The sequence below is a fragment of the Vigna umbellata genome, chromosome 4 (genome assembly GCF_029865625.1).
Source record: "Vigna umbellata cultivar VRB3 chromosome 4, Vumbellata_1.0, whole genome shotgun sequence".
Taxonomy (NCBI): Eukaryota; Viridiplantae; Streptophyta; class Magnoliopsida; order Fabales; family Fabaceae; genus Vigna; species Vigna umbellata.
Window position 1 is genome coordinate 46,845,898 of NC_142168.1, and position 24,052 is coordinate 46,869,949.

The following is a 24,052-nucleotide window of genomic DNA, read 5'->3' on the forward strand; positions in this document are numbered from 1 at the left end:
GTGTATTAGATCATACTAGGTCTAAGTCCATTATTAGCATGTTAGAGGACAATAGAATTTATAAAATGAGGAGATGGGCTATGAACAAAACAAAGACGACATCATATGAAGGTTCTATTTGTCCTAAAGTTCTGAACAAACTTCAAAAGGAATCATGGTTAAACAGATATTGGATACCAATGTAACTTTCATGATAGTTACTAACATCCTTTTACATGATGACTACTTTAATGATAACTATGTTGTGGTTTTGTATACATGACAGGTTGTCAACAGATAAATTATTTGAAGTAAGACATGTATCTCAATTTGGGGAGCAATTTGTTGTCAAAGTTAATAAAATGGACTACACGTGTAGAAAATGGAGCATTAATGGAATTCCTTGTTGTCACGCCCTTGCTACAATAAAATTTATGAATTTAAATAGAGAATAATACATTATCCATTGGTTTAGGAATCAACAATGAATCAAGACATTGAATCAACACCATGTTTATCACAACAAATAGAAGCAATAATATATGCACCAAGAAAAACTAATTCAACAATTTCTCCAATCAGTGCCACCAATAGATGCAACCCACCATACTCAATAATCATCTCATATTGTCATGATTCCAACTCAAAACCCCACAATAGACAGAAATTGAAGGTCGGACCCCGCAATAGCCATAACCCTAGGCTTGCAACGTTTAATATGTGGACTATCTTTGAACTTTTATTTTGTTGACTATTAGTGTCATGTATTTCGTTTGTGCATGTATTTGCTTTCTTAAACAAGATGCATTGTATTTTGATAGCTTTGGGACTTTGTTAAAATATATTACCAACTTCATTTTGATGTAATGATTAATAACAATAGTGGGAGATCTCTTTTTATTTAGTACACAATTATGCATGTATTTACTTTTTCAAACAGGATGTCATGTATTTTAATAACTTTGGGGCTCTGTTAAACTATTTTACCAGCTTCATTTCGATGTAATGATTAATTACACATTGAAATATGAACTACTTCTAGTTAGACACCAATTTGTATTACCTTTAACAGATTCTTAAACACTACTCAAATTATCTCATTAATTAAAACACATTACATCAAGTACATTAATATTACAATTACATTAAATACACATATGATACGTTGTCGTTGAAGCTATCAAATTAATACTACTTTTAAAAGATAACTTCAATATTACCAACTTAGTAGTCAAGAAAGTAGATAGGGTTAAAGTAACGAATACGAAATTGTTTTTCAATACTTGACTCTTATGAAGACTCTGAAAAGGTTAGTAAATGCTATGCAGTGCCAATAAGAATGAAAATCTATCCTAATGAATTTAATGTTAAAGAATGTCGTGAGTTTAATTGAAGAACAAATGAGAAACTTAGAAACAATTATAACAAAGTAGGCTAATTCCACTGTTTTTCCAAAATTGATTTATCATCGGTTATCCACAAATTATTGTTCAATTAATTATTGTTCGGGTTTCAAATTAATTAAAGTATATTCTTAATTAACTTGAGGGTGATCTTACAATTAATCAAAGTAAATTCTCAATCAAAAGCAAGACCTTCCTAGATTATTCACAATAAATTCAACCAAAGTACATTCTCAATCGAATCCTATTGTGTTTAATCATATTTATTCTTATATGTCCTAACCAAATTACAAGTTAATTAATCAAAGTAAATTCTCAATTAATTATAGTTGAAATTCTTACCACCAATCAAAGTACATTCTCAATCAAACCTAGAAACCTTTGAACTCATATGATCAATATGCATGTAGATTCAAACACCTTATGATAAAAAAATCATTACTTTTAATGTGATTGAGAGATGAAAGCCATAGAAAAAGGACAACTCAAATCAATAATAAAATGAAACAAATACATTAATTCAACTTGACCTCATAATCCATAATGAAATTACAGTGGAATAGCCCTAAAAGCTTAGCCCTCCATGAATGGAGTAAAATACATGATAAAATAAAAGATGATAAAGTAAAAGTGAGATGAGTGGTGAATGATTGCTTCCAGTGAAGGAGTCTGAGTGAATGTGAGTTATGATTTTGCCTTCCTTGGGTCTCTTTATATAGGACTTGATTGGGCTTGGATTCTGAATATTTTGTTGATAAGATCTTTTATCTTATATCTTGTATTGTAATATCTTCCAAATATTTAATATATCTTATTAGAATATTTGGTTAATATTTCTAGTTAATATTTTAAATTAATTATTTCAACAACTGAATTTTCTCTTTAAGTCCTTTTAAAATTTCCAAAATTACACATAAGCCCTAAAGGTTTCAATATTTTCACTTTGGTCCCTCTTCTTTCTTTTCCACAATTTAACTTTACTCCCTTAATTGACCAGACTTGACCTAACTTTGACCAGAGTTGACCCTTTGACCATATTTACTGTCCAATGGGGTTTGCCACGTGGCAGACCTGTTTTCCCCCAAAAATTACGGTTCTGAAGGGAGACGCTGCTTTTGCCGTGAAGAAGAACATGCTTGCGTTTTTGTAAAAGGGAGGGAAAGCTTGTGCCGCGAGAGTGTGGGGGTAGCGTTGTTTATGTGTTTCTGGCTTGTCGATTCTGGGTTTGCTGCGTTTTGGGTTTTTTGGTAACAAATATGGTTGCATGCTCGTGGAGGTAGTGTTGCGCGATGATGATGAAGGATTCGTTGTGAAGACGTGAAGCTGGTTCGATGGAGTTCAATAAGGATAGGGAGAAATTTGCGATTTGGTGCAAATTGGGTTTTCTACAGGTTTGTGGGTGGTGAAGGGGTTGTGCAGGATGAACCTCGCAATGGCTGCCATGGTGGTTTCGTTTTCTAGTTGATGACTGACGGAGGAAAATTCATGGCGTTGATGGTGGTGATCTGGGTGGCACAACTACAATGGTGAAGACGAGTGGTTCTTGCGACGACGCCTAGTGGCCTAGAGAGGAGAGGTGGTGGCCAACGGTGTAGGAGGGTAATGATGTGGCAGGTTAATGAGGTGGCAGCATGTGGCACAATCTAGTTTGTTCAGTGATGAGTGTGAGGATCGATGACATGGCATTACCTAATTGGCTACATGTGTTAATGGTGGACTGCCACGTGGCACCATCTTAGGCAATCTAACTTAGGAGTGGTAGGAGGGGTGTGTATAGAGAATGAGGGGTGTAGGAGAAAAGGTTTACTGTTGGACTTACTATTTGGCCTATTTTAGAAAAGAGGGGTGTATGTAGGAAAATTTAGGAGGTACATCAATAAACATAGGGGTCATTCAACTCTTGTAATAAACTTTATTTTGCAACTTGGACCACTTATTTTCATGTTTTGAATCAATCAAATTTTAATTCCAACTACATCAATAAACATTAGACTATCCAAAATAATTTATGCAACTAATAATCATATTTTAAGCCTTTTTAATTCTCAAACCTAATAAAGCTAATTGTCACAAATCTTATTCAAATTAACCATTTAAGCACAATTATTCCACTAAAATTTTGAAATTAAATCTAAAATGTGGACATAAATTTGCACTCATCAACAGCACTCATTCAACAGACAACAAATCATGAAAGTTTCATCAACATTGATATTACAATTACATTAAAAACACAAATAACAAACACCATCCCCCATTAACATCTTCAACAACTTTTCCAACATAAAAACAAATTTCTCTAAATTTGATATTTTCATCTTACAACATTTATTTCTTCCATCTTCGTTGTAGTTCCAGCCATTTCTTTATTTTTTTGGACTTTCACGATCCCTTCCTTCTAGATTCATTACAATTCCACCAATTTCTTTATTTTTCATACTTGCTTCAATTCTTTGTTCACTACACCACTGAAAATAATTGTAGCCAACCAAATCTTCACTCCTACTTTGTTCAACAACACAACAACAACACACCTCAAAACAACAACACACTTCAAAATACACTTCTATTCCCTACTCACAACACAAATAAAAATAATGATTTTTACCTTCAATTTAGGACAACCCCAACTTTTTTACCCATATTCTTAGGGGTTTTGGTAGTTCGAAACACTATATTCTCACCACAAAACCAAATGGCTTTTACACCCAACCTCATTCCGGCGTCATTACTATGTTGCATCCCCCAACCATTACATGTGTAAGACGAACAAGAACGAGACATGCCTCAACTGAACAATGTTCGAAGCCTTCCACCTTCCATAACCTCTTCTTTCACAAGCCCCACCTCTTCATTAACAACCCCAAGTTTAAATGTTAGAGCAAACACTACACGTGTAAAAGAGGATGAGTGAACACGTGAGCCACTAAAATTATTCAACAAAATGACACGTCCTCACTAAATATTACAGGTCACCACATCTTGACATTATTTTTGTCAAGTTAACGAAAATGACTTATTTGATACACATTTTCAAAAATAAAGACCTAATTGAGACTACTTAAAATCTAAGGACCGAATTGAGATTCTTGTACAAATATAAAGACCATACGAGGATTTTAACATTTATTATAAGGTTCACACTTAAAATTAAGTGATATAAAATAATATGTTTCTTGTGTTTTTTGATGTATTATTTTATAATAACGAAGAGTTTACTATAAAGATTTATCTATATCTTTGTCATTTAGAAAATAAATTACAATTTTAACACTTGTGACTTTTTCACACTAATTTTCGTACACATGAAGATTGTTGTTAGTTATATATGGTAACCTTATTTTTTGTATATATAAGTGATTTTTTATTTAGATGTCCAAATATGTTCATTGTGAGTTACATGTTTCAAACGATTTAGGTTCAAGCTTTTTTAGAGGGTGATTGCGACCTATTGATACAACTAACACTATAAAGTTCAAGTTCTTTATCCATGAACAAAAGGGAAACTTTCACAATGAGAAACACTTAATCTGGTTAATTGGAAATTGTGCTTAGAAAATTATAAGACTTATTTATAGGCCAAGCTCTAAAGCCTTTGAGACAAAAGCTAATAAATTTTTACCAACCACTTTTCTTTGAATTTTTTAGCATAATGGCCCATTAACTCCCATTAGTCACCATAATGACTTAAGAATTTTAGAAAACATTGATATTGACATCCCCAATATGAAAAGACATATGGACTTATTCAATACAAATTAAAAATGAAAATTACATAAAAAATAGGAAAAATATTTTAATTTAGCTCAATATTCCTCCATTTGTAAGAGTGGTCCATTGTGGTGTAGCCTCTAATCCACCTTAGATCTAGTCATGAGACCGCCAATGCCATACAACGTGTCCTTAGGTTGGTTTGTTAGATCTTTGTTAACCTTTATCAACATAACACCTTTCAATGTTGCCTTCTTTCTACCTATGCTTAGTGAAGAATTGTATTGAGCTATTAACATGTAAATCCTAGACCCCTTGTGTTTAAGGTCATCAATGTTAACGAAGTGTTCATTGTTTATTTGGATTAGGTCATATTTGGTCTTTCTAAATATATTCATCATCAAAGTGCTCATAACCATGGAATTAGAGAGTAATTTCTTACTATGAAAACTTTAACATATGTCTTTTAACGCATTAAATGGTGTAAGAAAAAAATATAACCACCTTATTACATGGTTCATTATTTTATACTTATAGAGAATATGCCACCTATGATTGGATTTAAACTTCCGGTTTTAGCCCATTCAGTATGTTCCTTGAGCTCATAAATGTTTTGTATTCTTAACTTAATATCCACATGCAATACATGTATGTAGGTTAGAAGATTTGATGATAAGTCCTTAGACACTTCATATAGATTATGCATGAGTATCTTTAACTAAGTTTCTTTCGTTGCATACAATTGGATTATATGGATTTTTCTGTCAACAAACTTTTCAAAATGACAAACGTAGAATATTTCTTAAATGAATTAATTTATCTTCTATAAGAGGTTTTATAAATATATTAACACGATGATATTTTGTGTATATAAATTGTGGCAACAAAATCTTTTTGGACATGATATATTATAAAATGATGTTTAATTTCAATTTGACAATCCTCAAAAAGAATAATGATAACTCGAAGTGTGGAATATTAGTATTGTAAATATTGTAGTTTTTAGGTGATTTTTGATCACCTATACAACTAAATTCACATCCAAACAGTTGCATTTACTTGTGCTTTTCTATTTCTTTTGTCTTTAATGAAATTTGTATCACATTAATTAAAAGAAATTGAAATTCCAATGAGTATTTCATCATAAATTATTTAGCAATTTTATAATAAAAAACAACCAAGTTAATTCAAATCAAACAATAAAATATTAGTTTAGATTTAATATTAATTTTAAATCAAATCGAATTAAAGCAAATACCTTTAACTTTTATGATCCATTCAAATAAAAAATTTAAAAATCGAATAAAATAAAGTCACAAATACTCCTATCATTCTTATAAGGTTTTATTTAATGTAATGATGTTATAAAACTCACATTTTTCATTATTTTTATTTACAATAAATTATATTTTATTATATTTTGTTATGATGGAATTTCTCTTAATACTAAAATCTAAGGTTTTAAATTTAATATCTTCTTGATTCTGCATTGTATGCTCCAATAAAAATTTCTTAAAAATAATTTGTCTTAAACTTAATACTTATAATATCTAGTGGTAAAGTTATAAAAAAAATAGAGACCTAAAAAATAGTATGAAAATATAAAACAAAGAAACCTTATGAATTTAATATATATATATATATATATATATATATATATATATATATATATATATATATGTATGTATGTATGTATGTATAAATAATAGAAATCTTATCAATTCAAAATAAAGGAAAACCTATCAATTTTAAATTACTAAGGTTGAATGGAAGATTTCTTTTAAATTAATTTATTTTAAAACTACAATAAAATTAACTACAATAAAATTTAAATTAATTTATTTTAAAACTAAAAATTAGAAGATTTCTTTTTTAATTTAAAACCTTCCTAAGCAAAAAATAGTTTTTAAAAGCTAATTACAACTTATTAAAATTTTGATAGGAAATTTCTGATTTAGATCTTCAATAATAATTGGGAAGAGAGTAAAGCCTTCTATAAATTAATTTTAATTTTGATATATAACTTTTAAAAATATAAGAACAAGCTTATTTTTTGAACCAAAAAATCACCCTAGACAAAATATAGTTCTTAGAAACTAAAAAGAAATTATGCTTTCAATTATGTTTTTAAACTTATAATTAACAATGAATTTAAAAGACATTAATCAATAAATTGAGAACACTTTAAATCAAGCTCTTAAAAAATCGAACATAGATTTTTTGTCGCATATGTGGAACACGTATATAAAACACATTTTGGACCCTTCATGCGTGGGGTGAGTGAGAAGACATAAATAAAAGAGGAGTGCCGCCAGAGTTGCCCCACAACTCTTCCTCTGTTTCGTTTTCTTTTCTCATTCTCAGTTCCAAAACTCTTTCATTCTCTTCTTGCATTTCCACCTTCCAAAGCTCTTTCTCTTAAGGTTATCTCTTCGCTTTTCATTTACAATTTTGTCTCCATTCTTGTGAGGTTTTGTTGTTCCATAAGACGAAATAAAACCAATGAAAATTGATTTGTTAATCATAATTTTGAGTACTTTACTGTTTCCCATGATGCTGTGACTAAATGGAATAAAGGGTGTTCTCCTTTTTTGTGCAGATCGAGCTTTGGAGAACTCGAGAAAGCATTTGGGTCTCAAGGCTTTTTCAGATCCCTGAAGGTTTGTGTTCATTTGTCGAAATAACTTGGTTGGAAAAGCATGGCAAGCGCGTTGCAGTTTCAAGGGGTTCAAGGGAGCCTTGCTGTGAGGAGGAGCATTCATTACTGCAAGCCCCAAATTGGGTTTGCAGCATTTGGTGCTCCTGTTTGTGCAAGAAGAGTTTGGGGCGATAAAGTGACATTCAGTATTACGTGTAATGCCTCGGCAAGTGATGTGATTGAGAAGAGTGTAACTGAGTATGAAAAGGTGAGTAGTGAGGGTGAAACCAGTTTCACGTGTGTCATGAAGTTTGGTGGCTCCTCAGTGGCTTCTGCTGAGAGGATGAAAGAGGTGGCTTCCCTTATATTGAGTTTCCCAGAGGAGAGACCTATAGTTGTTCTCTCTGCTATGGGAAAGACCACAAACAAGCTTTTGCTGGTATTTTTGAACCCACTGTTTTGTTTTCTTTATGTTGGTTTTCCACTGTTTTGTTTTGTGATAATCAAAGACTGTTGTTGAGTAAAAACTGTTTGCTTTCTGTCTTGTTAGGCTGGAGAGAAAGCTGTGAGTTGTGGTGTTACTAATGTGTCAATTATTGAGGAGCTCAGCTTTATAAAAGACCTGCACGAAAGGCAAGAGCAATGAGTATTCTGTTTTTGCTTTTTCTAGTGTGACATTATCTAAAGAATGAAGATTCTCTTTTTATACCAGAAGAAGAAATCTATTTTCTCACTGCATGTTCTTACTTGTTTCTCAGGACTGTGGATCAGCTTGGAGTAGACAGATCTGTTATTGCAAGTAAGTTGCTTGGTGCACAGTGATTAAGGACCATTTGAATATTTTTTTTTATTTGTGATAAAAAAGGTATTGACTGATCATTTCGCCTACCCAGTTGTTTGTATTCATTTGTATGCAGCAGTGGTACCACTTGGCTTATAAGGTTGTGGAACATGCATTTGGTTTATTCGCTAGATTGAACGATACCTGTTTGCACATTTGTCACTGTTTCACTCTGTAATTTAATAATTTTGTCTTACGTTGAGAAATATGATTCAAGATTCAAGTTTATTTTATATGATCATATTCCGAAGAAGTTTGTGAGTTGAATTTCTGGTCTTCTATCTTTGACTGTCTCGACATTAAATATGCGATGCCAGTCTGGATGTTTATGCTTTAGGTGTTAGAATTAACAAGTCTTTGGTGCAGTGGAAGACTGACACAGTTTGACACTCAGATGAATATTTAATGAGAAATCACATTATTTTTTCTCTGATTACTGCTGAACAATTACAAATCAAAGGCTTTAGATGAAATGCGTAAGAAAATGGTAACTAGTAAAAGTATCTTGGAAAAGGAAACTAATCAAGATAGAAAATAATTATCACATGCTGCATCATTTTATACATAACCTGAAGCAGTAGCTACATTGTATGTGCATCGATTTTACACTACAATTGTGATTTTGATACGCTGCGACAAGGAACAAAAAGGCATTTCGTTTTGTCATGCCCATGATGGCTTATGTTCAGAAAAAAAAAAATACTGTCACTGCTTATCTCTCAAATTAAGAAAAAGCTGAGACTTTGTCATAGATTGTGCTTTAATTGTAACATTAACTGTGTTTTTTATTTTATAAATTCATAGTTGCTGCACTTTATTTTCATTTTATTTTATCACCTTTTGGACTATACGAATTCTATCATATACCATCTTTCTTCTCAATATGATTGTTTGATAATTTTCATATGTTTTTGGCTCATTTTTATGGTTGATTTCCTGTTGCATGTGGAAACATTTCCAGAGCATCTAGAAGAGTTGGAGCAACTTCTGAAGGGAATAGCTATGATGAAAGAGTTGACTAAAAGGACTCAGGACTATTTAGTTTCCTTTGGAGAGTGCATGTCCACAAGGATCTTTGCTGCATATCTTAATAAAATAGGTGTCAAGGCCCGCCAAGTATGTGTTATTATTTGCTTATTTAATACACAATATAACTGAAAGCTTGTTAGTTTTTTTATTGCTCATATGATGTCCCAACTTTGAGCAATATTTCAGATTTTGATTTGTTTTCTCTGATTATAGTGATTTTTCGCTAATTTAATTGTTTGACAGTATGATGCATTTGAGATTGGTTTTATAACTACTGATGATTTCACAAATGCGGACATTTTGGAAGCAACTTATCCGGCCGTTGCAAAAAGATTGAATGGCGATTGGCTCTCCGATCCTGCAATTGCAATTGTTACAGGCTTCCTTGGAAAGGTATTTGTTGTGTCTTGTTTTTTCAATGATTCTTTTCATTTCTTTTCTTTGACTTTGTTACTAAATGAAAGTTCTCTAACTAGAAAGGCTTTTGGCTTGTTTTTCTTCTTGAAGGCCCGGAAATCATGTGCAGTGACAACACTGGGAAGAGGGGGCAGTGATTTGACAGCTACTGCAATTGGGAAAGCACTTGGGTTGCCAGAGATTCAGGTTTGCAATTGTACATAAAACACATAAATGCATGTCAAAATGGATACGAAGAAAAACAATTAATTCAATCTCTTAAACAGGTTTGGAAGGATGTAGATGGTGTCCTAACATGCGATCCAAATATATACCCAAAAGCAGAACCTGTTCCTTTTTTGACATTTGATGAGGCTGCTGAACTAGCTTACTTTGGTGCTCAGGTATCATTACAAAATTTTCACTTATCCATTTCTTTTGACAATATACCATATGATTTCTCTATGGTTTGAAACAAATTATAGATTCCTGATGGAATATCTCACAACATCAATATTATGACCGTCTTGAACACACATCTGAACATCACGCTAACAAATTAATGGTACAAATGCTAGCATTGAGATAGTAGAAACAAGGAGGCATTGCTCCACATAACTAGTTAAACTAGGAGATTATGAATTTTGTGCATTGAGTAGGCAATGGGATACAGTAGAGACTGTACAGGGTAGAACTAGCCCTTTCCAATTGTACCACTGAAGACTAACAAAAGAATTGTGTGTCAACATTGCATGAGTTGAGAAAAAGGATTCATGTACTAGAGAGATGAGTTTCCAAGGGTTTGCATGAATGATATTGGCAATATTGTTACTTGTCATTCTGTGTGTTCTACTGTTGGCTGATTTGGTGTTCAAACTGCGGGATTGGGTGGCCCACTGTAACAAAATGGTTGAAGCAACATCTCTGTTGTTAATTGGATGCTTTTGCACCCTTTACTGCTTATTTGGTATATAATGGTTAACAAGATGACATTCTTTTGGCCACTAATTAGGCTCTTTAAGCAATCTCTGATTTGTTCTGTTAATGACTATATTCCAGTGATTGTGTTATTACCTAATCTATTATCAGGTCTAGACAAAAGCATGTTATTGCTCATCACATTACTGCAAAGTAGCACAATGTGGATCTAAAGATAGACTTGTGCAGTGGAATATGATGGAAATTAATAGAGTATGGAAGTATTACTTTTATAGACCAGAATAGAAAGATCAAGGAAAACAGTGATTGCAACTGGACAGAACATAAAAATACTAGGAAGTGAACATAAAAAATTACATAATATCTCTTGATTCCCAAAACTCAGAAAATCCTTAACTTTCTCTCTCCCCTATTATTCTCCTCTTTCTTGTGTAAAACTTATAAGACCTCCGCACATGACTACATTGGTCTACAAGTGGGTCCATTCTAATTTTCAGATGTAAGTTCTTATCAACAATCCCATCAAAGGTGAGTCTAAATCTCAGTTCTCTGATTCTCAGGTTCTGCATCCACAGTCTATGAGACCTGCTAGAGAAAGTGATATTCCTGTTAGGGTTAAAAATTCTTACAACCCCAAAGCTCCAGGTACTCTCATCACCAAGGCAAGAGATATGAGCAAGGTGTGTAGAGCTTAGTTTTGTCATAAATAGAAAATCCCATTATCTCAAGTAAGACTCTGACTGTGTTTAAGTTTTCCCTTTTCCACCTGCAGGCAATATTAACAAGCATTGTTTTGAAACGTAATGTGACCATGTTGGATATAGTGAGCACTCGCATGCTTGGTCAATATGGTTTCCTCGCTAAGGTGAGAGCTAATACTCATCAGATATGTTCTCCATGTGGTTGAATCTCTTCCACTTTTCATATTCCATGTGTATATAGGTATTTTCAATCTTTGAAGATTTAGGCATATCAGTTGATGTTGTAGCTACAAGTGAAGTCAGTGTTTCCTTGACACTGGATCCATCAAAGCTATGGAGCAGAGAGCTAATTCAGCAGGCAAGTGTAAGCATACATATTCTTGTAATTATTTTTTAAATTCATAATATTTTGTGATGCTTTAAATGTTTTGCCTTCCTTTGTGTTGACTGTGTTGTCACCTGTCTGGTTGCATATCACCCAGTTTTTTACTAATGCTTGAAAAATTAATCTAACTCTTAGTGAGATATTCAATGTTCTTTGAGCAGGAGCTTGATCACGTTGTTGAAGAACTAGAGAAAATTGCTGTGGTGAATCTCCTGCAGAATAGATCCATAATCTCTCTCATTGGAAATGTTCAGAAGTCATCACTAATATTGGAGAAGGTTCACTTTTAATCTATATTTGAATGTAGTTCCTACATATGTTTAATTTTTATATGGAGATTTAATTGCTTCATTTCCATATAACTATCTGGCCCTTCCTCCTTTTTTCTGGGTGAGGAATGTAGCTTTTTTCTTTTCCGTGGGAAACCTTGGGCATTTATTTATTTATTTTTTTTTGGAAAAGGAAAAACCAGAGGTTTTTATGATGTGATTTTAGGCACAAGTTAATTCATGTCCACATGCAAGATTATGTTATTTAATTTGTCCATGTTTACCTTCTTCTGCTGGTGGCATAATGATAGAAATCATTCCAGTCAATAGTCCTTTGCCCAAGAATAAGTAGGATTGATTGTTAATGGTATTCTGTTAGAGTTAGGTTAGAATAGGAGGAGTATTTGGGGAATGACTGATTTTGTTAAGAGGGAGTGGGGTTGGTTATATATTTTCCTTTTGTAAGAATATGGAGGGTTATTGGGTGAATCCTTGGAATACATATTTGGGGCAGAGAGAATCCTCCCTTGCTTGGGAGAGCTACACTTTGGAAACTCGCCCTGCCTTTGAATTATGTTGTTTTAATTTTCTGATTGCAATGCACCTTTGATACATAGTGTATAGAGAAGCTTTTCATTTGGTGTGTGAGTACAAGAATGACTTTGCAGCATCTCGACATCATTGAAACTGACCTTGTTGCTATTAAGTTCATACTCCAGTCCCATGGAGCCTTCATTACCACCCAATCCACAATGATGGTGTCATACTCATCGAAGCTAGACTCCTTACTCTCCATTGGAGCTTACCTCTCGCTCTTTGTTTGAACCATTGTTGATGACTGAGCGAAGTGCAACTCTTGGCTCTCACTTCCTGTCCAAGCTCTGGAACAAGAATCGTCCCTCCTCCGATGGAACTTTGGCAGTGAAATGGATGGACCTTCCCTCCTCTAGAGAGGATCCTGTGTGATGGCTTGCAAAGGCTGAGTTGTACTTCTCCATTCAGAATATGCCCCCAAAAATGTGTATGTCCCTCATCCAAATTTGCTTGGTGGAAATAACCTAGCATTGGTTCAAATTCCTTTCCAACATAGAACTTGATTTGCTTTGGGAAACATTCAAATGAGCCCTCTTGGACATATATGGTGACCACCAATTAGGCTATCCATTCTCACAGCTCAATCACCTCTATCAATCCACTTTTGTTGATGAGTACGTGGAGCCATTCTAAGTGCTTATTGCATAGGTTACCCCCTTGATGGCATACACACCAATTAGACTAGTATATGGGTTTTTTCTTGTGTGGTGTTTATGATGGCATACACACCAAGATGTTGGCATTCATGCCCCCAAATTGAAGCTGTATTATTTTGGCAGCCTGTCTTAGAGTGGGAGTTAGACTGCCTTCCCCTGCCTCGAGTACTTAGTTGATGTCTCCCATCACAACCAAAGTCATCATCCTTAGGGAGGTGTCACAATTAGGGTCACAACGGGATGATGGAAATTTGTTTTAAAAGAATAAAGGAGTCATTACCATAGTTTATTATGAAACCAAATTTAGGTTTGGGAGTTGGTTACATGAAGGACGTATTAACATCCTACGATTTTTGTCCTAAGATCCTTTAAAGTGTACAAAATAAATATAATTTTTAACATATTTGTTTCCCCCTAAAAATCAACCAAAAACTATTTTTAGTTACGTATTTTCTTAAAACTAAGAAAATATTTATGAAATTATTTATTTGGGTCCAACAAGGGTTGACTTTACTCTTACGTATTCTATTCACAATGTAAAAAATTAGGACTACGTAGTATGTGTAAAAGATTTTGTTGGTTGGTATTTTTATTTTTTTTAATGGGTATTTTATATTGAAAATCTTAATTATCAAGTATTAGACTTAACACGATAATCAATGGTTTTGAAAATTATTTTGAGAATTTTAATTATCAATTAAATCCAAGATTTTACCAACTGGGGTCATGTAGCGTTTGGATCAAATTGTGTTTCTCAAAACTTGTCCTACTTGAAGCTCCTTGATAGAAGTCGAGGTCTATGCTTCAAATGTGGAAGCCATTGGGACTCGACCCACGTATGCTCAATTGACATTACGAGAACTACCTAACATCAACAAGTCACTCTCACTTGATTGTGAAGAGGGCAATGTCAAATCCTGGACTATTGTGAGTTGGAACAAGGGACCTAGGTCAAGTAAAAACTATCAAGTTTTGAAAGAGAAACGAAGGAATATTCTGTTGAATATAATGAAAATTATATACGGGATTAATCTCCTTCTCCTTTGTGTTAAATATACACATAGGGTCCTCTATTTATAATAGAAAAAATATGGGCTAAGCCCAAAATACAAATAACAAACTAACTAAAGATAAGAGATAAAGATAAAAGATAAATATAAAATAAAGATAATATATCTAACACTCCCCTCAAGCTGGTGGATACAAATCATATGTACCAAGCTTGTAACTAATATAATCCATAAAAACTTAGTGAAAATATTTACTTCTGCACTCGAGTGACACCAAATTGCTAATGGTTTGCAAGACGACATAGAAGACGAAGTACACCCAGAAGACTCCTCCTGAACAACAAATCTGGGAGGTTGCTTCATATAAATCTCTTCTTGCAAATCGCCCTTGAGGAATGCCACTAGTGGTTAAAGAGGTAATTGTTGGAGAGCTACCACGACTATAAATAAACTAACAAAAACCATCTTTTCCATGAGAAAAAAAGCATATATGGATGGGTCAAACGCAATGGTGACAAAAAAATGAGGTTAGAAGAGACAGCAGTGGAAGAAGCCATGGATGAACAGGAGAGAGAAACTATAAAAGTCAAAGATTCTCCAATCAAGGCACCTGAAAAAGGAAAAAGAGCAACCTCGATGCTCTGAATAACTGCCTGAGAGGAGACAAGACGTGCAACAACACACGATGAACGCGACTTCGATGCTCTAAATTACTACTAGACATGCCACCATGCACGACGAAAAAGAAAGCAAATCCATAACTTCAAAAGGCGCTGAGAACGCGTAGGAGCTCCGATGAAGGCGTCGTTAATGACATGGTGGTTGCCTGACTGAGACAATAAAAACCATGTGATCGGTGATCGAAACTTAAACTCTGATAGTGGCAGCGGTAGATGACGACAATAGTAGATAGCGCCACCGCCGGCAGCGGCGGATAGTGACAGAGGCACCAGAAACTTTTTCCTTAAAAGAACCCGACTCTAGATACCATGTTGAATATAATGAAAATTATATACGGGATTAATATACCATTTGTAGGGAGGGACAACACACACATAGATCTCCACACTGGTAAGATATTGTCCGCTTTGGGTCAAGCCCTCACGGATTTGCTTTTGGTACCACTCCAAAAGGCCTCTTACCAATGGAGGTATTTTATGTGTATATAAACCCATGTTCATCTCTTATTTTATCTGATGTGAGACTTTGTACCTAACAATCCTCTCCTCAAACAAAGGACTATGGTCCTCCTACCTCCCCTACAGCGGAAGTCTTTTTTGTTATCCTTGAGTATACCATGGTCAACATTGAGCATCTCTTTGCCCTTTTTCACGATCCATGGTCACACAACACTGACCATCTCTTGCTCTCCACCTCTCATGATTCATCTAGCTATCTGTCACTAGCCACTGCCAGGGCTTCACCTTATCATGGAGGGACGTACTCGTCTGAGCCCGATCTCCAGACTTGAACCGTGGGCTCTGATACCATGTTGAATATAATGAAAATTATATACGGAATTAATCTCCCTTGTGTTAAATATATACAAAGGGTCCTCTATTTATAATAGAAAAAATATGGGCTAAGCCCAAACTACAAATAATAACAAACTAACTAAAGATAAGAGATAAAGATAAAAGATAAATATAAAATAAAGATAATATACCTAACATATTCAATTCTTCTTTTAATTCATAATGGTGCCATTTAGGGATGTAAACGAAAAATTTGTATCAGTGAGTATTCGTTGATAAAATCCACAATGGATAGAAAATAGATATTATAAATGGAGACTCGGGAGTAACGGCTACGAGTACTTTTTATACTCGTATATTAACAGGGTGGGTATGGATATCATAGTATCCATACTTGTAGATACTCCTGTTAATTTTTAATTTACCAAAATACCCCCACATATATTTACTTTTGTGATTTTATTTGGACTTGTATTAATTTGAGTTTATTTGGACTTCGTTTAAAATTTATGATAGTAATGTATTGTATTTTATTTGAATTTGTTTGGACGTTATCTTTGATTGAATATTTAAAATTCAGTTTTATATATAGATCTTTTATAGATTTTTATAGATTGAATATTTATAAATATTTAAATTTTTTAAATTTTCATAACTATACAATTTTTTATAACTTCATACCATTTTTATATATTTTATATAATTTTCTTAGAGATTTTCATGGGTAAACTATTTTGCTAAATATTTTTAGATGTTTTTTTGTAAATATTCGTGGTATCCACGGATTTTTGCAAAGATTACAAATATATGTGGATACTTGCCTAATGGATACCCACACGGATATGGGATGAGTGCGTGACATATATTTATCTAGTGGGGAGGGTAGTGGGGGGCTATTACTCGTCCCGTCCCGTCCGTTGACATCTCTAAGTGTCACCCACAATTTTGTGGCCTCTCCAACCTTGTAGTGTCCATTTTGCATAAGACTAAGCTATCAATTAAAGTGCTTAAGGGCTATACAAAGCCATTCAAGTCAAGGTTGGTCAACACTTCCTCTTTTTGTAGAAGCTTATGTGCTAGACCTTCGACGCGTTGACATCATCTTGAGCATGTTGTGGTTGGAGAGCCATTGATTGGTATCAAAGGACAATGTGCTTCCAAGATAAGGGCGAAGTTATCACTTTACAAGGGTATCACCTCCTTGGCTTATCAATTACTCAAACTCTCCAAGGAGTTATTTAGAAAATGGTCATCGGTGAAGATTATATTATTTCAAGTGAAATCTTTTACCAAATTTATGTGAAGTCTTGAGCACGTTTGAGATTGTCTTCCAATTTAGCCAAGGGCTTTCGTCCAAGCAAGCCTTGGACCATGTTGTCACCTTGTTTAAAGGACCAAGCTAGTCAACGACTAGCTGTATGGATATGTCTATCACCGTAAGGACGAGATAGAATGTAAAGTGCGTGCGTTTTCCAGTTTGATAATTATGGTTAAAAGGACAAATCTTGGAGGATGTGTGTATATTTTCGTGCCCTGAACAGGTGACCGTAGATAAATATCTTGTTCCAACTATTAATGAGTTGATTGATCAGCTTCATTGATCTTACCAAATTCGAATGTAAGGTGGGATGTTTGCAAGACCACTTTTGAACCCACAAAGGGCACACTACGAATGCCTCGTTATGCCTTGCAGGTTTGTCAATGCTTTGGCGACATTCCAGTCAACCATGATCATGGTATTTCAGACTTTTTTGTGTCGTTCTCTTTTTCGATTATATCCTTGTGTTAAAGTCTAGATTGCAGCACACATTTGTCCCATTTGTGTGAAGTCTTGTCTTTGCTGAAAACACATCCATTTGTAGCAAATGGGAAGAAAGCTCATTCGGTTTGTCCTCTATAAACTATCAAGGACATGTGATCACTAATGGAGTTCAAATGAATCCCAATCCAAGCTATTGTAGTGTGGCAATTGACCACTACTACTAAGGAGGTACGAGGATTCTTAGCCCTTGCTAGTTATTATCGTAGGTTCATTCGGGATTATGGAGAAAGTGCCCAATGACTTACTATCTAACTAAGAAGGATGAGTTTCATTGGGGAGTCAAACCATACGAGGCATTCTTTTGATTGAAACAATGCCTAGCGTCCTTTCTTGTTTTGGGGTTACTGGATTTCCAACAGGAGTTCAACATTGAATGTGATGCATAAGGAAGGGGATTTGGAGTAGTGTTGATGCAGCAAAAACAACCAATTGCTTATTTTAGTGAGGCACTCCTTCCAGCTAACCAAGCTAAGTCTTTTTAAGGATGCTTGCGTTGGCAGTGGAACACTGGTGCATTATTTGTTGGGAAGAAGCTTCAAGGTGTTTACTGACCATAACATTCTCCACCATCTTCTTCAAGAACGTTTGATCACCACAAATCAACAATGCCAGCTCGTGAAGCTCATGGGGTTCCAGTTTGAAGTAATATATAAGCCCGGTCCAAAAAATAAAGTCCTGGATGCTTTGTCTCGAGAAAAGGGCCTGCTGATGTACCATCTCCATCAAGCTCAACAGACCATGAAGAAGAACGCTGACAAGCATTGTCAGCAACTTGAGTTCAACATTGGTGATTGGGTCTATGTCAAGCTTCGACCCCATCACCAGCTGTCAGTGGCTCGCTGCATCAATCCCAAGCTCTCTCTCTCTGCTTCTATGTAGCATTTCAAATCCTGTAAAGGTTGGAGTCATAGCTACAAGTTACAGTTACCTGACCAGGCTCAAATTCACCCAGTTTTGCATGTGTCCCAGCTGTAGCTATCTGTCACCAAGGAATCTCCTTTATCTGCCATCAGCCCAGCCTTATATCTGCTGAGCCCGAGCTTCCAACACTAGAGGTAGTGTTATCCGTGCAAGACAACAAAGGCTCAACCTATTCTGCAGAATAACTCGTCCTTCTGAAGTCAGAACCTGTCAAGGAAGCCACCTCAGAGTTTGCAGCAACCATTCGTGCCAAGATTCCAAATTTCAGCCTTGAGGTGATGGCTAATTCTATTAGACAGGGTATTGATAGAAACCATTCCTCCAGGTGGAATAAGCTGTCTATAGTCACAGACTCAAGAATAAGAAGCAGGATTGATTGTTAATGGTATTTTGTCAGAGTTGGGTTAGTTAGTTATATATTTTCGTTTTGTAAGAATATGGAGGATTAATTGATGAATCTTTGGAATAGATATTTAGGGCAGAGAGATTCCTCTCTTGCTTCGCAGAACTCTGCTCTGGAAACTTGCCTTGCCTTTAAATTCTGTTATTTTAATTTTCTGATTGCATGCACCTTTGATACACACTGCATCACATAAGGAAATGACTGATTGATCCTACTGCAGGCTTTTCGTGTTCTTCGAACCCTTGGAGTCACTGTGCAAATGATCTCTCAGGGTGCATCTAAGGTATCCCCTTATCCACTTTATATCATTCATCATATTTGATGGAACGAATAAAAGCCTTTTTCATCCCAGGCAAAGGCTTGAATCAACAGTCATTGTGTGCACTTTGCATGTGCTAGAGGATTCCAAACCTTAGGCACTTGGGAATATATGATTATATTAATGAGAAAAACACTTTTCTTTGAAAAGGGAGGGAGAATGATCAACTTTTTCATATTATTCATGGCACAAAGATTCCTCATCCACAGTCCCCCACTGCAAAATGATTTGACTTTCTCAACTTTGTGTGTGGTATTCATCCTGAGTATATCAAAGTAGAGACATTGATTTTGCATGCATGTCAAGACCCTTAAATGGTTTGATTTTCATGTATTATGTCTGTTCTTTTGCAGGTGAACATTTCATTGGTTGTAAATGACAGTGAAGCAGAGCAGTGTGTGAGAGCTCTCCACTCAGTCTTCTTTGAGAGTGAGTTGTCTGAGTTAGAGTCTTAGAGGAGTATTACAAAAGTGGGAAAGGTTATGTTGCTGAATTATCTTAGTGGACACTTGAATGTGTCAATTCTTTGTTCTAAGATATGTATCCCAATGTTATATGGTAAGGTATGAGAAAGCAATTTTCACTAGTAGATTCTTGTTAGGAGGAATGTGGCAAAGCATCAGTCTTGGTAGTGCTGGTAGTTGGTATTACTATAGTGAACCTTTTTATTCTTTTGCAGCTGCTTCCAAAGGGTTAATAACAGGCTGCAAAGCAATTATTGTTGACTAAATTATTGGAAATCATGTTTTTGTCTCATTTTGTTCATCATTTATGCCTCAGAAATAGAGAATGCATATAGCAAAGACAAAGTTAAGAAAAAAAGAAATAGGTAAAATATAAAATAAAATTTTAATTATTTCACAAAGTATGAATAGATGAGAAATAGGATATTTTTTAAGAGTTGTGTAATTTGATTGATTTTATTAAAGATGAAACAGGTAGATAATATAGCACCTTCTATATCTCTATTTTCATAAACACAATCAACACAAATAGTATGAAAATATAATTTTAACATATAGGAGTAAAATAATAATTTTAACGTTTTTAATTTTTATTCATTTTTCAGTTTTTTTCCAAATTTTTAACAAAATCAAAAGTAAAGTTCCTCTTCATTTTCCTGTTCTTTCCACCAAACAAAGAGTTAAGATAGTGTATGTACTAAGAAAATAAATAATAAAATCAAATTCCCGTAGAAAATAATTAATAACATCCATATAAAATAATATAATATTGAAATGATAGAAACACAACTTTTATTACACTCTTGCATATACTCTACTCAATTTACTAAGATCCGAAATTTTGTTTGGGTTTATTTGGTTAATTGTAAGGGCTTGTTACCACCCCATAAAGGGTGTTGCTCCCTCCATCACCACACCTTTCTCCCTTCATTTTTTCTTTATTATTTTGTCCCTCACTAAAATTTTATTTTTAGGATTATTATTTTTTAATTTTACCCATTCACAACCTATTTCACTAATAACCTATTCTCGTGGTGCAGTACATGGAGTGGTGCAGTGCGTGTCGTGCTTCCTCGTATTCGAATAAACCTTGAAATAAAACCCTAAAATAAAAAACGTAAACGGAGGTGACATCCTTCAACGGATGTCGACATCCTCCAACGGATGTCGACATCCTCCAACGGATGTCGACATCCTCCAACGGATGTCGACATCCTCCAACGGATGTCGACATCCTCCAACGGATGTCGACATCCGTTTAAGGAAAAAACGGATGTCAACATCCGTTTAAGGAAAAAACGGATGTCGACATCCGTTTTATCTTAAACGGATGTTGACATCGTTGAAGATGTCACCTCCGTTTAAAGGTTACATTTTTTATTTTAGAGTTTGTTTTATTATGGGACATTCGTTGCAGGATGTCACCTCTTTTGATGTATACTTCCTCACGTTGGTTGATGTTCTGGATGCTCCTCGATGTTCCTCCACACCACGGCGGCAACGCTCCTTCACACACCACGGCGGTAATGGAAGCTTTCAAACCAAAAAAAGAAACTGGGAGAAAAAAGGAATGGAACTGCGGGAGGTGGGGAGGTGAAACGAAAATGGGGAAAGGGGAAGAGAGTTCCGTGGGTGGGTGCTGGGAAAGTAAAATTAGGATTTCAAATTATTTAAAATAGGGTAAAAGTAAAAATTTTTTTAACTTAAGAATATAATTGTATTTAAAATAACGTAGGGAGGTGGAGGAAGTATAGGGTGGTGGTGGAGGGAGCAACACCCCCCATAAAACAATTTGAATAAAATGGGCTTATTTCTTTCACTATTTGACCAGAGATAGTAAAATGATTCAAATAAGGCTTTTACTTCCCGCCACGCCAATAATTTCTTTTTTCACCCTATAAATTTTTAAAATAACCATTATATATATGTTTCGGAAACTTGTTGGAACATACTTTCCAAATTTTCAAAATAAGATTTTCCAAATTGAATTTTTGGAATCAGATTTTCGGAATCATATTTTTGAAATATATGAAATACATTTTGAAAAAATATTCTGTAACAGGATCTTCCGAAACAAAATTACGAGTTTTTTTTTTTTTTCGCATTTTCTCTTCTTACTCTGCAACATTCTCTTCCTCTATAACATTTTCAAAAGCTTAAATAAATGATAATAAAATATAATACACGTGTGAGAATTTTTAATTGTCAAAATATAAAAAATGAAAATGTCAATGTACTTTGTAATGATTTTGAACTGCTAATTTATTTCTTCTTTTATAGCAAAAATACTAGCGGCTAAAACATTTATGTTACAAATTGACATGTAAATGTGATTGTTATTTTTATTGTCAAAAATATTATTTGTGGCAACATTGAACCTTTATTAATGATGGGACACATGCTTAAGGAAACTAAGTTTGTTTAGACGGAAAATTTCTTCACTTTCTTTACATGTCAAATTAAAGTTTTCTTGTCCTTGTTTTAATGCTTGAATATGTCTTAACATTCAATTTCGTCCGCGTGACCAAATAATATAGGTCTTTCTTTTTATTGTATCTTATTTTATTTTATGTTTTTTTATGATTTTAATTATGTTTTTGTTATTATTTTATTTCGTTTTTTTTATTATTATTTGATTGGATTTTTTATGAGTATTTTAAAAAAAGAAAACAAAAAAATGAATAAAAAAAAAGAGAGAAAAAGAAGGAAAAAGTGTTTTTTTGTTTAGAGGGAACAGTGTCCGTGTGTGCTGGAAGGAGGGGGCAGAAAACCGTTTCTGCAGAGTCCGCGGGTGGTGGCAGAGACGTTTTGGAGCCTACAGAATTGGCACATACAGGAAAAGAAAAAAAAAAGCATAAAGAAAGGGGGATTTTGGAGAGCTCCAGGGGCCTTCATCTTGAAGAAGAATCCATTGCTGAGGGAGGAGATTTTCTTGACGGCAAAGAGAGGAGAGTGCAAGGGGTGGGCGTAGAAGAGGAAAGGTGGAAGCAAGTCCACAATAGAGGAAGGAGAGGGCTAATCGTTTCGTTGAAGGTAAGTATCCCTAATTTACGTTAGCCGCATCCATAGTCATACTGGTATGAATTTTCGATTATCCTACTGTTTCATCCACTTTTCCATTCATTTACATCCAATATTCATGCTCGCACCCCCTTAATGCGAGTTGTGATCCCTCATTATGCTGTCTTCCTTCGGTTGCTAGGCCGAATAGGCTGCCATTCGCGTAGAGCTCTTGCTCTAGCTTCCACTTCGCATCGTTAGCAAAACAACCACCACATTCCTCCATTCGCATCTCCTATATCCTCACTCTCATCATCCATTCATTCACCTTTCATACTGCTAAGTTTCCTAACCTCTACCTCGCGGCCACGACTACTAGGAACAGCCCATTATCTTCATCCCTTTCTTCTTCATTTCCATCTCCAACACCTGATACCACACGACCTAACCTCAATATTGGGTCCCCTCCCTGAATCATCAACCATATTCATTTGCCACCCCTCGGCTCATCACTCCCAACCACACGCCCCTGCCAAGTCCATTTTCTTCTTCGTGTAACACCCCCTTCGAACCCCATACCTTCCTCTGCCTTCATCTCCGATTCCTTCGAGTCACCAACACCTATCATCTTCATCTTACTCTTCATTCATCATTCACCTCTGACCACTCTCCATCATCTCCAACACCCGTGAACACCTCCATCAAAGAACATAACCCATCATCCGCTGCACCTATCATCGCACAAAAACACCATTGAGGCCTCCATTTTCACTCTTCAGATATGTCCTTCATCCATTCCCAACAACCCAAACACGCCTCACGACCTTCAACAAGAGACCAATGCTCTCTTTGCAGAATCCAAACCTGTAAACTCATATCCTTCATACACAACTCCATACCAATGCCATTTTCCTGCAAGAAAAATAATTATTCCAAACACCCACCAAGGCCGTCGCCGTTATCACTGGCACCGAATCTGGAGCTCCCCCGACAACCGCGTGTGTCGGCGGTGAGTCTGGGTCTTGCGTGAAGAAGAAAAGGAGAGGAAGCAGAAACCCGTCTTCGGGCCGCGCGAGAAGAGAAAGAGCTAGCGGACT

At 35.0% G+C, this 24,052-nt stretch overlaps 1 protein-coding gene across 1 annotated transcript; it reads left to right on the top strand.

Annotated features, from left to right (window-relative positions):
• The first annotated feature begins 7,367 nt into the window (after positions 1 to 7,367).
• On the top strand, positions 7,368 to 20,247 carry LOC124841104 (aspartokinase 2, chloroplastic-like). Its single transcript, XM_047317290.2, is given in 15 exon segments — positions 7,368 to 7,516; positions 7,693 to 8,170; positions 8,282 to 8,364; positions 8,490 to 8,530; positions 9,534 to 9,688; positions 9,845 to 9,994; positions 10,109 to 10,204; positions 10,285 to 10,401; positions 11,497 to 11,616; positions 11,709 to 11,801; positions 11,879 to 12,001; positions 12,184 to 12,300; positions 19,393 to 19,455; positions 19,845 to 19,934; positions 19,937 to 20,247. Coding segments are annotated over 14 exon segments (1,683 nt in total). The 5' UTR covers positions 7,368 to 7,516; positions 7,693 to 7,792; the 3' UTR covers positions 19,994 to 20,247.
• Positions 20,248 to 24,052: the final 3,805 nt, after the last annotated feature.